This window comes from Capra hircus, chromosome 27 (genome assembly GCF_001704415.2).
Source record: "Capra hircus breed San Clemente chromosome 27, ASM170441v1, whole genome shotgun sequence".
NCBI classification, from domain to species: Eukaryota; Metazoa; Chordata; class Mammalia; order Artiodactyla; family Bovidae; genus Capra; species Capra hircus.
The window spans coordinates 29,372,143-29,385,293 of NC_030834.1; the positions used below are offsets into that span (position 1 = coordinate 29,372,143).

Here is a 13,151-nt window from a genome sequence, read left to right on the forward strand (position 1 = left end):
TCAATGACCTCATAAACAAATAAACAAGAGAGAGAAAGCAATATTACTTCCTGCTTTGCTTTTTACAAACTGATAATATATTGATAAATTCATAATAATAATAATAATAAATAGACCTCAAAATGTTTCAGTGAGGTTGGGAGTATTGATAACATACAAAGTGCATCAAGAAAAAAGCAGTTGTGATTTTTTTTTTATGATGCCAAAATAAAACAGGATTCTTTCACAGATGGGCTTCCCTTGTGGCTCAGCTGGTGAAGAATCCACCTGCAACTCGGGAGACCTGGGTTCAATTCCTGGGTTGGAAGATTCCCTGGAGAAGGGAAAGGCTATCCACTCCAGTGTTCTGGCCTAGAGAATTCCATGGACTATAGTCCATGGGGTCGCAAAGAGTCGGACACGACTGAGTGACTTTCACTTTCACTTTTCCCAGTTAGAAAACAAATCTTTACAAAAAACAACAAAACTAACATCTCAAGCATAAAGGCGGCATATAAATGCGAGCGTGAAAGTGAATTCTCCATATACTCACGTTGTTGTAGAGTTCTTCAGAACCAGCAGTACAGCGAGTGTACTTTATTTAGGATTACATGAACCTACCCTGAGATACAGAACTATTAAATAGTTCTGTATTCATATATATATATACAGTTAATATGAAATACAAAATATTTAAACCAAATCTCCAAAATGTGACATCTCACATGCTTCCTAAATTGAGCAGACAAATGAGTGCCTCAGATACAGAAAGTATCTCAGCATGATCATTTCAACTCTCCCTTATATTTGAATACCAGAACTATAAAGGTTTTAAAAAGCTATTCATGTCAATTTCCAATAATTAGACCCTTTTTAAATTGTAAAATGAAAGTAAAACAAAATAATCATAGGAGTAACTTATACACAGGATACTTTTTAAATGGTTATAATAATACAGTCTATGTGAATATATTATACCACGATCATCATCACTTATGACATAGGAATAGTTCAGTTCAGTGGATCAGCTGTGTCCAACTCTTTGCGACCCCATGGACTGCAGTGTGCCAGGCCTCCCTGTCCATCACCAACTCCCAGAGCTTGCTCAAATTCGTGTCTATTGAGTCAGTGATGCCATCCAGCCATCTCATCCTCTGCCATCCCCTTCTCCTCCTGCTTCAATCTTTCCCAGCATTAGGGTCTTTTCAAATGAGTCAGGTAGGTATAGTTAAGATTTTGTTAATCACTATAATTTTTAAGATCGGCAGGCAGAAAATCCCAGTGGAACCAAGTGAATCAGCCAAGGCCATCTCCTGAGTCTGTGACCAGGGTAAAAGACAAGATTTTGTTTCCACAAAGCCAATCTGCTAATTAACCTTTGGGACGTAAGCCTTCCTGAAACACTTGTAAGCAAAAGAATTGTTTCTTCTAATGCCTCAGAAGTGCAAATATCAGGAAACACAAGTATTCATTAAAAGATTCATTTTATTAAGTAATCAAAATGAAGAATGAATGCTTTTTTTTCCTGAGTATATGGGATTCCCAGGTGGCACAGTAGTAAAGAATCCGCCTGCCAGATCAGGAGGTACAAGAGACACGGGTTTGCTCCCTGGGTTGGGAAGATCCCCTGGAGAAGGAAATGGCAACTCACTCCAGTATTCTTGCCTGGGAAATCCCATGGACTGAAGTGCCTAGCCACGAGGTCAAAAAGAGTCAGACACCCAACTCAGCAACTGAGCACACACACATGTACACTAAAATGGAAGTTAACATTTAATAAAATCAACACTGCAACAGGCACCACTAAAACACAAAGTTTCAGTTTAAAAAATTGCTGTAATTAAACTTTTAAAAATATAGGTGTACATTTTACCCTTTCACAATTGAAATAGCATGGTACCCATTAAAAGTCATATTTTATTCTAAGTGCATCCAGGAAAAAAAAAAAAAAAGATATATTAATCACAAACCCTCATATACTTCTAACTTTTCTTAAAAGTCATATTTTATTCTAAGTGCATCCAGAAAAAAAAAAACAAATATATTTATCACAAACCCTCATATACCTCTAACTTTTCTTAAAAGTCATATTTTATTCTGAGTGCATCCAGAAAAAAAAAGATATGTTTATCACAAACCCTCATATACCTCTAACTTTTCTTTAAATTGAGGACTATTTCAAAACTGTTTTCATAGGCCTCAGTAACCTGTGTGTTCATTAGTAAGAGATATTCTTATATGTTTATTTTGGGTCAGATTATGTCAATTGGTAATAAAAGGCCTGAAATAGGGAGACATATTTCCATAGAAGAGACACAGTGGTGATATTCTTACTTATGAATATGAATGAACAGATTTATGTTATTGTCAAGGAAAATGTAAATTTACTATGGAACTTTTTAAAATTTGGAACTTACTCCTTTAATTTAGTCTTTAAATAAATTTAATGTACTGAATTTCTGGACCCAAGTGCTACTTTCAATTTATGATGAAAAGCATTTACCCGTTCTTTCTGAACCGGCCAGTTCAAGATGCAATGAGATTTAAACATCCCTCTTCGCAAACAGAGTGCGTGGTTCAGTTTATAATCCGGAATCTCCTCAAGAAAGATCAATATAATGGAATCCAGATTTTGTTCAATAGCTTGCTGAACTGCATGGTGAACCTTGAATCTAAGTTAAAAACATTATTAAGTCATATATCAATACACAGTTTTTAACAGCCCAACACTCTAAAATCTAACATTCTCCTTGTAATTAACTTTAGTCTTGTCACTAAAACACAGGTTATGTTTCTTCTTAATTTTATTTTTAAAATACTTTGAGTTGTGAGTAATAACGTTAGTAATATTTAAAAGCTTGATTCAGGGGCTCTCCTGGTGGTTCAGGGGCTTCCTTAAGGACTCAGCTGGTAAAGAATCCGCCTGTAATATGGGACACCTGGGTTTGATCCCTGGGTTGGGAAGATCCCCTGGAGAAGGGAACAGCTACCCACTCCAGAATTCTGGCCTGGAGAACTCCATGGACTGTAGAAGTCCACGGGGTTGCAAATGGTCGGATCCGACTGAGCGACCATCACTTTCTGGTGGTTCAGAGGCTTCCCTGGTAGCTCAGTGGTAAAGACTCCACCTGCCAATGCAGTGGACATGGGTTTGATCCCTGGTGGGGAAACTAAAGAGTCGGACACGCCTGAAGTGACTGAACAAGCACGCACAGGGGAGCTACTATCCCACATGCTGTGGGGAAACTAGGCCCGCATGCCACCAACTGCTGAGCCCACAGGCCACCTAGAGAGTCGATAGACCCCTTTAATGCATGGACAATCCCGAGTGCAACAACTAAAACTGGACACAGCCAAATCAATAAAATAAAAGCTCAGTTTAAAGATAAGAATACAATTCAAATGTCATAGTGTTCACCTACCTTTTGCATAATGGATCTTTCAATAGATTCTGTGTTATAACGAAAACAATTTTTCTGCTCCTTCTGATGCTGTTCACAATTGCTTCAAGTTCAAGAACACCTGCCTCAAAGTCCCTTTCTTCCAGACAAAATCTGAGAGTATGATCTTCTTCCTCCATTCGGGAGAAGTGCTTCCAGACCCAATCTCTATCTTTATAGGCATGAATTATATACGCTGCATATTCAAACTGCTCTGCTTTGTCTATTTCTTTGAAACCGAGAACTCGATGCACTGAAACATTCCAATAAAAAGATATCCTCCAGCCTTCAAAATGGATGAGCAGTACAATAAAGATAAAAATCAAAAGGATATTGGTGTTAATCATGAAAAGGAGTTCAAATGGGGCACTGTCTTTGCACGGCGATACATCAAAAAGCATTACTGGGGAACCATGGTACTGAGGCGGAGTGTTGCAGCGGTAATGGTTGGACAGCTCAGAGATGTTGGTGTGGGTGCTATTAATCCAATTAACAAACCAGGCGATGCTTTCACAGGTACAATCAAATGGATTGAAACGCATATCTAAATAACTCAGGTTCCTGAATGCTAGCCCAAAAACAGTCTTTTCAACAGATGTTATGAGGTTCTTCTGAAGGCTTAATGACTTTAGTGACACTTGATTATCAAAGACAGATAGTGGAAGGATATTTAAATTATTCATTCCTAAATCAATACTCTTCAATTCACGCAAGTCCTTGAAGGCTTCCACTGGGATCTCATCAAAGCCATTAGACTCCAAGTTAAGGATGTGGAGGCGAGAAAGGCCCTTCAGAAACAGAACAGGGCCACCAGGGTTGGCATGCTTCCAGAGCCGAGCTAAGTTGTTATGCTGCAAATCCAGAATTTCCAGTTTCTCAAGACCCTTCAACAGTTCATCATTTATGTTGGCTATGTTGTTGTTGCTTAGATCCAGAATGACCAGGTTCGGAAGAGGGTGAAAAGGTGAAGGGGAGCTATCCACATTTCTCAGGGCCACCCTTCGAAGCATCAGTCTTTGAAGGCTTGGAACTGAGGTGAAAGAGTTGGTGGTCAGCTCTAGGTATTTGTTGTAGGAAAGGTAGATTTCGACAATATTGTCTAGGCCTCTCCATTCCTGGCCTGTGAGTTCTTGCCCAATTTCATTAAGGCCGAGGTCAAGGACCTCCAGGTGCCCCAACCAAGAAAAAGCACCACTCTGAATTTTTGAGATTTTATTTTTGGTTAGGTTGAGTAGGAGCAGAGAAGAACTAGCGAGTGATAGAAATGTCTCATTTGTTAAAGTCCGCAAACTTGAGAAGGAGTTGGATAGACTTAAAATTTTCAGCCTCACCAATCCTGTGAAAGTATTTCTTTTTATGCCTGGAAAGTTGTTATCTTCCATGTTGAGGTACTCCAAACGTTTTAGCCACTGAAAGGAAAAATCGTCAATCTTGGGGAGCGAAGTCAGTGAAATGCTTTGTCTAGCAAAAGACCGTCTCAAGTTCAGGTGTCTCAAGCTGGAAAGCCCATAGAAAGAGCGAGAAGACAAATGCTCTATGTTGTTATACTCCAGAGAGAGGTACTCGAGATGCGGAAGCCAGGCAAAGGAGTCATTACCCATCACACGTAAGGAGTTACAAGAAAGGTCCAGCATGGTGAGATTTGTCTGTTTCAGTCCACCGAAGGTCGTGTGGCTGATTGTGTCCAGCTGGTTGCTGCTCAGGGACAGATTCTCAATGCTTGTATTTGACAATTCCAAGCAGAGCTTCTCTGTGAGACTGGGGCTCAGCTTGGCATTGTTCAGAGAGAGGCCAGATAATTTTCCAATGGCATGAAAACACCCAGGAGAGAACTAAGGGTGGGATGGAAGAAGAGGTTAATAGTCAAAACACAGTAGAGTCTGTATGACCCTTGGAAAACAGGTACAGTTCTTTACTCAATTTCCTTTCCTCTCTCACCACCTCCTCCGGGCTTTCTCTCCATCCCTCTCTCTCCTAGCGTCTTCCTCTTTGCCTGGGTCACCCGCCTCCTGCTCCAGCCTATACTTCCCTGGTCACTGGCCACTGCTCAGCACCCACATCTTGGCCTCCATGCTGCTTCTTCAGAGGGTCTTCCCTGATCTCCCAGACTAGGTTAAGTGGCATCCCTGGTGTTTCAGACAGTAAAGAATCTGCCTGCAATGTGAGAGACCTAGGTTTGATCCCTGGGTGGGGAAGATCCCCTGGAGAAGAGAATGGCGACCCACTCCAGTATTCCTGGAGAATCCCATGGACAGAGAAGCCTGGCGGGCTACAGTCCAAGGGTTTACAAATAGTTGGACACGACTGAGTGGCTAACACACACTTAGTACTTTTACTTCACCACACTGTGTATAATAACTGTAATTAGTAAACTCTTTGCAAAGTAAGTTCTGGGGCAGATGCTGTTTCTGTCTTGGTGATCACTGCTCTCAGTGAACATTCTGGAACGAATGAGTGGACTTTATTACCACCCATTGACCAAAGTGTTCACTGACATGCACTTTCCCTTCTGTGACTCTGAGCTCCAGTGACACTCTCTGTTTTTCCACCAAGGTTTCTCCTGACTATTTCATTATCCTGTTTCCATCTGCCTTCTGCTCTGCCCCCCAGTCCCTCACCGGAAGCCTTGGCTGCCCTGGGACTCAGTGCTGGAACAAAGAGGGCAGAAGGCAGGAGAGAAGGAATCCAGAGAGGATAGATCAAGTCTACCGGGAGAGCAAAGAGGCTCTGGCTTCTAACTTGTCACTTCTGTGACCTTAGGGCTAATGGAAGAAATAACAAAGACGGGGAAGAAAGTGTGCTTTATCATAAGTGAGTCAAAATACAAAACAGGAAAATGATTAGATTTAGTTCAGTCGCTCAGTCGTGTCCGACTCTTTGCAACCCCAGCACAAAGAACCGCAGCACGCCAGGCCTCCCTGTCCATCACCAACTCCTGGAGTCCACCCAAACCCATGTCCATTGAGTCAGTGATGCCATCCAGCCATCTCATCCTCTGTCGTCCCCCTCTCCTCCTGCCCTCAATCTTTCCCGGCATCAGGGTCTTTAATTAATTAAGGGTCAGATTAATTAAGGTAAATCTATATGATAGGGTTATTTTGCTGTCGCTAAAATTAAGTTTTTGAATGACTCTTAATGACACGCAGGATACTCATGACATGGTATTAATTTTAAAAGGCAGGATGCACCGTCATCCTCAGAGAAGCAATATAGCACAGCTGCGAAGAGTACATTGCCCTGGTCTAACACTTCTAGAAACCCAGCTCAGTCACCAGCCCATCACCTGAGATTCTGGGTAAGTTCCTTAACTTTACCTCATCTCAATTTACTCTTTTCTTTTTTAAAGTTATTTATTTATTTGGCTGTGTCAGGACTTAGTTCTGGCATGCAAACTCTTAGTTGCATCATGTGGAATCTAGTTCCTTGACCAAAGATCAAATTTGGGCCCCTTGCACTGAGAGTGTTGCCTCTTAGCGACTGGATCACTGGGGGAAGTCCCTCAATTTACTGCTGTGTAATACCATGATAAGCATGTTAGTTACAGAACTGTATAAAATTAGGCTGTATTCCCTTGCTAATCACCTGAAACTATCACAACATTGTTAATCAGCTATATCCCAATACAAAATAAAGTTAATAAAAAAGAACTTATCACAATGCCTGACACATAAGTACTGTATGAATTTCAGTTGCTGTTGTTATTTCTTTTATTACATGGAGAAAAGCTGGATACAAACATATGCAAATTCTAACACTGGTTGCCTTGGATCGTGGGGTTTTGGATGATTTTTTTTTCTCATTAGTTAACATATTTTACACTTATTTATTTATATATTTCTACAATAAATGTTCTAAACCAAAAAACGCTGTTCAAAACAAACATGAATAGTTTGCGTAAGATATTTAATTATTATCTCAGGATAATTTCATTCACAGTCTCTTTTTTTATCCGAAAATCAACATAGCTTTGAAACATTTGATTTTGCTTAGAATTCCTGATACTCTTCTTCTTGGCTTGTAAAGGAATAAAATACAGACATACCTATATGCAAAAATAATTAGCAAACTGATGGTCATAGACCGCCCCCCCCCAAAAGGTTAGGTTTACTCCTTTATAGGAAGATGTTTGTAAAAATATAATGCAAGTTATCATTTATCGAGAACTTCCTACATGCCAGAAACTGTGCTAAATTCTTCCCCACACAACCCTATGGGGAAGTGTAATTACTATATCCATTTCAGATCTAGGGAACTGAAGCAGACGGAACTTGAATCATTTGCCTGATTACATAATTGTTAGCAAATAAAGCCCAGACAGGGAGTCAGCTAACCCAACTCTAAAGTCTGTGCTCTTAACCATCATACTATTATTAACTTTTCCAGGACTTCTGTACAATAGGTAGCATTATTTCCACTTTATAGGCAAAGAAACTAGACCAAGAAAAGTATGTAGGTTCCCCAAGACCAAAGTTCTGGTCTGTAGTGGGCCCTCCATTTCTTTTTGACAGCACAGCCCCAGATTCTGGATTCTAATAGCTATCAAACTCACTTTCTCGTGAGGCTGATGTCAATGGCCCAAAGCAGTATGTGTGAAGGATTTCTGGAAAACGTGACAAAGGTTATCATCCCTTTCTCATCTCTAGCTTTAGATTCTCATCCATATGAGACAATTAGGGTCTGCCCACACTGAAAAGTACAACACAAGAATTTTTACCTTACCTCTTTGATTTGATTTGATGACAACTCTAATCTTTTTAAAGAAGAATTGCCAAGGAAATCAAGTGCTTCTGGTGTTAGTGAAGAAATTTTGTTATTTGATAATAGAAGCTCTTGGAGGTTCTCCAGTTGGAGCTGAGTTCCTAATTTCGTAGATGATATGCCATTGTGAGAGAGGTCTAATTTGATTAAATTCTGAGGAGAAAAAAATATGTATGTAAGTTATAGTCTTGGCATCAAAAATGGTTCTTCTAAATGTACATGAATCTTAGAAATAACTGGCCAGCAAAAGAGCACATCTCAATTATTCTCTAGAAAACTGACTGTAGGCGTAGTAAGAAATCCTGATTGTTACTGAAAACACCATTGCTACAAAGATGAATTTCTTAATTCAAAGAATTTACTTCTCTTCCAAAATATAAGGACATGTTTTATTTGTCATGGTGTAAAGAATATTCATAATAAGCATTTTACTTATTTATAATAAGCTTTCATTTATGATATAGGAAATATTCATGTGGCTTATCAAACATATACTCATGCATTAGTCTTGAATCTAAACAACAGGAAAAAAGTTGAAGAAACAGCATCTTAAGAGGCATGAAGAGAATGTTACTGGCCATGAAATTTTAAAAGGATTTTTATATTGAGAAATATTGGTGATTGTGTAAATTTTGCATCCTGACTAGTACAGAATACTAATTTTTATTTGTTTTGTCTGTGCTTTGGAATGTTTTTACCATTTCATGCTACTTTTGAATATGTAAACTTCCACTCAGGTAAAACATAAGGAAAAGCTGATACACGTTAGGGCCAAGTCTTATGTAATGTCTATTAATAGCTTAAGCTGTCAATTTATGTTTTAAAAATAAAAATAACATCTTGCCAGAAATTAACCAGATTTTGAGGTCTTTGTGTCCAAAGACATTTCACCCACATCAACATCAGGCACAACAAGAAAGCATTTCAAATCCCTAGCTATCCAATGAATCATTTTATAAATATGTCTAAGTATATTAAATGTGTTCATTATTCTTGGTGTCTAAGGCCAAGGCATGCTATTTTTTTGTTAGCTCACAAAATGAAGAAAACAAAGAGTTCTGAAAATAACCCTGATATAAAAAAGCACTTAATAACTGCCTCAGATTTAGCATACATTTTGCATGGATTTACAATTCAGGCAAAGTGCTGACAAGAAAAAGATGGTAGCCATTGGAAAAGCAATACAGTAGAAGATTTCATAAATCAAAAGGAGATAATTTTTAGTTGAACAATTTGCTTTGTAATGCATCAATTTGTTAACTTTATTTAAATCAGATTTTGGACTCGACTCTTTTTCATCCCTGCAGGTACTAAATCAGCAGTACTGAGAGTTTATTTGCCTTTCATCATGGGATATTGATTCGTCTCTGGTCTCCATGTCTTGTATCTAAGTTCTGTCTCAAGTGGAAGGATGCCAGAGAGAAGAGTTCTTTATAATTAAGATCGAAACTGACTTAAGGCAATATTTGCTCTTTTTGAAAATATTTCCAATCATAATGGCCATATTTGAGTGTGGGATACCCCTCTTACCATTTAGGTGAAGAATGAGAAGTCTTCACCTTGATAGCTACGAAGTCTAATGATGCATAAATGACTTGAAAACAATATTTGATAATATATATTTCATTTCTTACATGAAAATGTTCATTTCCTTCTTACCTTCAGGTTTTTAAAGGGATCATTTTGAATTTTTTGGATTGCATTGGACATTAGATGGAGTTCAGTCAAATTCATGCAGAAGATAAAGGTTTTATCAGAAAGCTGAGATATCTCATTGTGTTGGAGGTTCAAAATTTCCAACCAAGGGAGACTTTGACACAGTTCTGGCTCCAGCTTTGAGATGGAGTTAAATCCCCCATCCAAGATAGTAAGTTGGCTGTATCTTGTAAAATTGGCAGCTGGCAATCTTCTGAGTTGATTATGGGTAAGATTCAACACAGTTATGTTTGTTGGGAGGTCATCAGGTATTTGGGTCAACTTCAGATGACTGCAATCGGCTGCTTCATGTCTAACAGTACATTTGTTGGCCGAAGATGTACATAATATCCAACAGGTCAACAGTCCCAAAAAGAAGTAGATATGATAAGGCAAAGGCCTGCTCATGATTTTGCCCTATAAAGAAAAGCATAGAAATAATGGACAGCATTAATAACATACGTTTTCATATTCATTGGTTTATTCCTTGCAATAATATGCAACCAAACATGACTATGTGTCTTCTTGATACTCATAACGTTTATGATAAACAAGTATGTTTTAACAAGTAATACATCAGGTGGACTGAATCAGCACAAAGAAGTCACAAATGGAACCCACAAACTCTCCCCTTCCCCTGGTGACTCAGTGGTGAAGAACCTGCCTGCAATGCGAGAGACCTGGGTTTGATACCTGGGTCGGGAAGATCTCCTGGAGGAGAGCATGGCAACCCACTCCAGTATCCTTGCCTGGAGAATCCCCATGGACAGAGGAGCCTGGCGGGATACAGTCCGTGGGGTCACAAGGAGTCGGACACAACTGAGCAACTAAGCACAGCACACAGCACAGTTGCAACCTTCTAAGGTAAACCTCTTAACAGCTTCTGCTTTTAATTCTGATGGTCACTTACACAAACCTGAATGATATGCTTATGTTTCTATTTCTTTATTTCCAGACTTTAGTAGTTTCTTCCCACCCCCCAAAAAATAGGGAACTTAATTATACACTTTCCTCATCCTCTTCACATTTCTTGTTATTTTTTATTTCATTTAATCTATTGTTACATTTCTCACTTTAAAACCTATTCCTAAAACTCTTCTCCTAGTACCATATGGGTAGGACCTCTATTTACCAGTTCATAGGCACAGTCCCCCAAATACACTCCCCTCCTTGTCTAGGTGACATTTACCACTTCCAGAAGGGCAACAGCTAGAAATCAGAATTAGTGAGAAGGATTAAGCCATTTATAAAACATGTAAGGACTGAAAGACATTCCCAGATCTGAAGATAACACTTCATCTGCTAGAAAAGACTCCCCAAATGCCAGGCAGGTTGAGTGATAAAGGAAAAATACACATACGCTTATGAAACTTCAGTGATCACTCACCAAAAACATCCTAAAACTCTCTAAGGAGAACATATGATCCATTACTTCCACAGTAAAGAGATCCTGATTGCTACAAAGCTTTTCACCAGCAACTTAAGTCACTAGAAAATAATAGTGATAAGCTTTCAAAACATTCACAGGGAATAATTTTGAACCTCAAATTTCATGTCAGGCTGAACAATTAAAGATAAGGGGAAAAAGCATTTTGAGATACCCACAGACTCAGTAAGTTTATAACTAAGCAACCTCCATAAAGGACTTTAATTCTAGAATGTACTTCAGTAAAACAAACAAAAACACAGCGAGAGAATGAGAGGAGAGTGAAGAGCTGATGTTTCATGAGATGTAATGGAAACAAAGAAAGGCTGAAAGAGATGAAAAGTAGATTCACTGAGCCTTGCAATTTTGGAAAACCTAGGATTATACATTTCTTTTTCCAAGTGAAAGACAATAATGTTTGGGACATGGCGTCTGGAGCCAGGCTGCTTAATCCTTGTTTATAGTTTGGCTTGTATAGTTTGGTTTGTAAATTCACAACATTTCCCCCTAAATTTATGCAGACACACACTAACATGTAATCCTACTTGAAGATTTGGAGACAATTTCCCCAAACCAGTACTTCTCAAGGCTGATCAACCCACATTTACTCATTTCTGACCTTTCTACACTTCTGGACGTTATTCCATGTCTCCTCGTCTTCCGTTTTCCTTTTTAGGCCAAAGAAAGCTGTTTGCTTACTCCTAGGAAAGCCTGAATATTTTCTCATAGTCAGATTCACTACAGAATGTCAGCCCCTATCTCCTCTCCAGCCAACAAAACTGAGAAAAGGAGATAAGTTCTTTAAAGCTCAGAGGGCTTTGTCACTTTAATAAAAGATGTGATTTTTTTTGTTTGTTGGTTTTAAGAAGGCAGTTGCAGAATGATTTCTATCACCTCCTCAGCGTGCTTTCCCACTACAGAACATCACAAAGAAAAAGACTACCGCACAAAATGTTTCATCATGTTAATTAGAAATTGCTGATGTCAGTTGGCCTCTGTGTTACCATACACTTCTCCCTACTCCTTCACCCTCTCCCCTTTCCTCTGTTCTTGTTGAATGATTCTGACTCCATTTCAAGCACCAGATCAAATAAAGACCAAAGAGTGTTAAAACCAACGTGATTCTAGCTTTACCCAACATGAGAGCTCCTATCCCAGTAAGAATGTAAAAAATATACCTTCACTTACTGTGACAACAGCTGACCGTTTTTCCTTTTGTCATTAGTCCAAATCCAGTTCGTTTTCATCTGGGGAATGTGCCGCAATTTTGAAAGTGAAACTAAAGTTTAAAAAAAAAAAAAAGACAGCTTTTCTACTGGGTACGTTCAAAAGAAAAACATCACAGTCTCAGAAGTGTTTTGTATTGCTTCTTAAAAATGTCTTCTTTTTCCTTACAGTCCCTTCGGTTTTATTAAAAGGGTCACAGACACAGTGACAGAGAATGTTGAAAGAATTAAGACTTCACCCTTTGATATGAGCACAGCTAATACTCTAGAGGTTGATGAATATCTGACTGAGAGTGAATTCCTCTATTTTTTTTTTTTTTTCCAAACTGAAGTCTGATGCATGGCTGTCAGAAATCTAGTAGAATGTGATTAGAGGAACAGAAGAAACCCTCAGTCCCTAATTAAAGCTAAGCACTTTCACTTCTCTTATCTCGCTTTATCTTTCCAGCAACCTTGTAAGGCAAATAATGTAGAAATTAATCTTTTGACCAAAGAGACCAAGTTTCACAGTAGAGGAAAAGCTGGCTTTGGCAAAGCCACGAGCCGGTCCTAACTCATTCTGTTCCACTTTACATGGTCAGACTTCGTTAGGGAACAAATAGACACATCCAGAGAAAATTCAGATTC

At 38.8% G+C, this 13,151-nt stretch overlaps 1 protein-coding gene across 3 annotated transcripts; it reads right to left on the reverse strand.

The window, feature by feature from the left end:
* Positions 1,447 to 12,823, reverse strand: TLR3 (toll like receptor 3). Of its 3 annotated transcripts, none has more exons than XM_018041934.1 (6): positions 12,487 to 12,823; positions 9,837 to 10,289; positions 8,139 to 8,330; positions 3,402 to 5,251; positions 2,483 to 2,651; positions 1,447 to 1,606 (listed from the first exon to the last, which is right to left on the reverse strand). In XM_018041934.1, exons 2-6 carry the CDS (start codon positions 10,278 to 10,280, stop codon positions 1,460 to 1,462), a joined length of 2,802 nt encoding a protein of 933 aa, XP_017897423.1. In that variant the 5' UTR covers positions 10,281 to 10,289; positions 12,487 to 12,823; the 3' UTR covers positions 1,447 to 1,459. The 3 variants fall into 3 exon arrangements, with proteins under 3 accessions (XP_017897423.1, XP_017897421.1, XP_017897424.1); XM_018041932.1 differs by having other exon boundaries at positions 12,477 to 12,823; XM_018041935.1 differs by lacking the exon at positions 1,447 to 1,606 and having other exon boundaries at positions 1,740 to 2,651; positions 12,477 to 12,822.